The sequence below is a fragment of the Hibiscus syriacus genome, unplaced genomic scaffold (assembly GCF_006381635.1).
Source record: "Hibiscus syriacus cultivar Baekdansim isolate YM2019G1 unplaced genomic scaffold, ASM638163v2 tig00003041_pilon, whole genome shotgun sequence".
Lineage (NCBI taxonomy): Eukaryota > Viridiplantae > Streptophyta > Magnoliopsida > Malvales > Malvaceae > Hibiscus > Hibiscus syriacus.
Genome location: NW_024061960.1, coordinates 3,649,552 through 3,651,883, shown reverse-complemented (window position 1 = coordinate 3,651,883; position 2,332 = coordinate 3,649,552). Strand labels below are relative to the sequence as shown.

The following is a 2,332-nucleotide window of genomic DNA, read 5'->3' as shown; positions in this document are numbered from 1 at the left end:
CAAGCAGGGAGGGAGAAAATAATGTGTTTGTGTGAAGATAGAAACAAACCATGCACTTTTCCTCGTTTCTCTCCTTTTGAGACTCAAATTTATCTGTGTTGCTTTCTTTGCTGTTTTTGTTGCATCACAGATTCTCTCTATCCACCCTCTTCCAAGTCAAAGAAGAAAACTTAAAAGAAAAGTTGATATGAAATGGGAGATGATAGAAGGAAGAGGTCATGGAATATATTCCCTTCCCTATACATCCCCACCTATGTTTCCAGATATGGAGTGAGATCATAGGACAGCCCAACAATTCACAAGATTTATAAAGAGAATACTGCTGCTTCATATTGAAAGCATAGCCTTCTTACAAAAAGAGGGAAAAAAGGGATCAAAATTCACATGAGTTCAGTTTTCTGCATCCCTCTGCCTGTCTCTCTTACACAACACAAAACATGGAGGGTCTGCAAAATATTCAAAATCAAGACATGAATTTGGTTCTGTCAACTGATGCAAAGCCTAGGCTGAAGTGGACTCCTGAACTCCATCAAAGATTTGTTGAAGCTGTCAATCAACTTGGAGGGGCAGACAGTTAAGTTCAATACTCTCAGATAACCTTAATCATCATCATCTCGTCTAATCATACTGATATGTCTAGGGGTAAAATTTTCATATGTTCATTATTTATGGACAGAAGCAACCCCAAAGAATCTGATGAGGGTCATAGGAATTTCTAGACTCACTTTGAACCATCTCAAAAGCCATTTACAGGTAATTTCTCTTCATTCTACAACCATACCATCATCTCAAACAAATCAAGGTTTGACTGTATTTTCTACATGCAGAAATACAGGCTGGCAAAAAGCCAACAGACAGAAATCTGCCTTAGCAATAAACTAGATGGTGAGGTTAAAATTTCTTTGCTTGCTGCATTTAGGTTATTATATTGACTTTCACAACAATATGATTTTTTTTCTTCTTCTTTTCATTGTGATATAGATTGCACTGAGATACAGAGCAGTAATGGGGATTTGAGTAGTGACACAAGTGATGGAACTCACAAGCAGATGGATGAGTAATATTTTTTTTACTTGGATCCTTTATATTTTGATAAATTTTGGATTTGGAAATGATAATAAGACAGGTTCTATTGCCTGTCTAATTATATTGTTCATCAGAAGCTTGCGGATTGCTCAGGCTCTCCAAATGCAGATGGAAGTACAGAGAAAACTTCATGAACAGATTGAGGTCCAGAGACATTTACAGCTAAGAATTGAAGCCCAAGGAAAGTACTTACAATCAGTATTAAAGAAAGCACAAGAAACACTGGCCGGGTATACCTCATCTTCTATTGGTGTAGAACTTGCCGAAGTCGTACTCTCTCAACTAGTCTCAATGGTTAACACTGGCTGCACAAGTTCTTCGTTTTCGGAATTGACAGAAGTAGGAGGTTCAAGCTTAAAACAGACGGAAAGAAAGCCAATGAGAGGTACAATATGTTCCATGGAGAGCTCATTGACATCTTCCGAAAGCTCGGGAAAAAAGGACAATGAGGAGCCACCAAAAAAGGAGAATATCTGTACCCAGAAATCTAGTACTTTTGTTGAACTTAACTTAATGGACCTTCACCCCAAAAAGAAGCGTTCGATTAGTGGCTCGAGCAATCAAGTAAACGGAAAGAAAAGAAATGGCTCTGATGACAAATGTGTTGAGCAGCCAGTAGCTAAAAGATTAGAGCTTCCTGAAGAGGAAACTGGTAGTCAATTGAGGACGTGTGGTTTGTTGGGGTCGTTTGATCTCAATAACCAATACCAAAATGACATGGAATTAGGTCCAAAAGCAATAGAATTGAACAACAGGGAATAGATCAGCTCGGTTATGCTGCATGGTTGTTAGTAAATATAATCTAAGCTGGGAAGAAGCAATCTTTTGTTTATAGGCTATGTATATTGTCATATGCATTGAACTCCAACAACTTTTGGAAGAATATTTGATATGGAAAGAAGGTATAATGCATATTTTGCAGTGATATATCATCGTTCTCTCCCTCTAACTTGGAAAAGTGACTGATGCTAACAGAGGAATACCCTATAATGCTTCGTTGAAGTCGGTCCAAAAACTCAAATTTCAGGTGGTCATGGTTTCTTATCATAAAGTTTACCATATTTAATTTACTTATTTATATATTATATTTGATTAGATTAGATTATATAAAATTCAGAAAATATAAATTGAAAAGAATATTTTTTGAATCGTCTAAATTTTTTAATCCACCGACCAGTAATTATCAAGTGTAATCATAGTAATCTGTTGTGTGTTTTTCGAAAGAAAATATAAATTTATGATATTG

General features: G+C 36.3%; 1 protein-coding gene across 2 annotated transcripts; it reads left to right on the top strand.

The window, feature by feature from the left end:
• The first annotated feature begins 303 nt into the window (after positions 1 to 303).
• Positions 304 to 2,017, top strand: LOC120169286 (myb family transcription factor PHL8-like). Of its 2 annotated transcripts, none has more exons than XM_039177474.1 (5): positions 304 to 573; positions 677 to 753; positions 828 to 885; positions 982 to 1,057; positions 1,164 to 2,017. In XM_039177474.1, exons 1-5 carry the CDS (start codon positions 438 to 440, stop codon positions 1,846 to 1,848), a joined length of 1,032 nt encoding a protein of 343 aa, XP_039033405.1. In that variant the 5' UTR covers positions 304 to 437; the 3' UTR covers positions 1,849 to 2,017. The 2 variants fall into 2 exon arrangements, with proteins under 2 accessions (XP_039033405.1, XP_039033403.1); XM_039177472.1 differs by having other exon boundaries at positions 307 to 573; positions 1,161 to 2,014.
• The last annotated feature ends 315 nt before the right edge of the window (positions 2,018 to 2,332 follow it).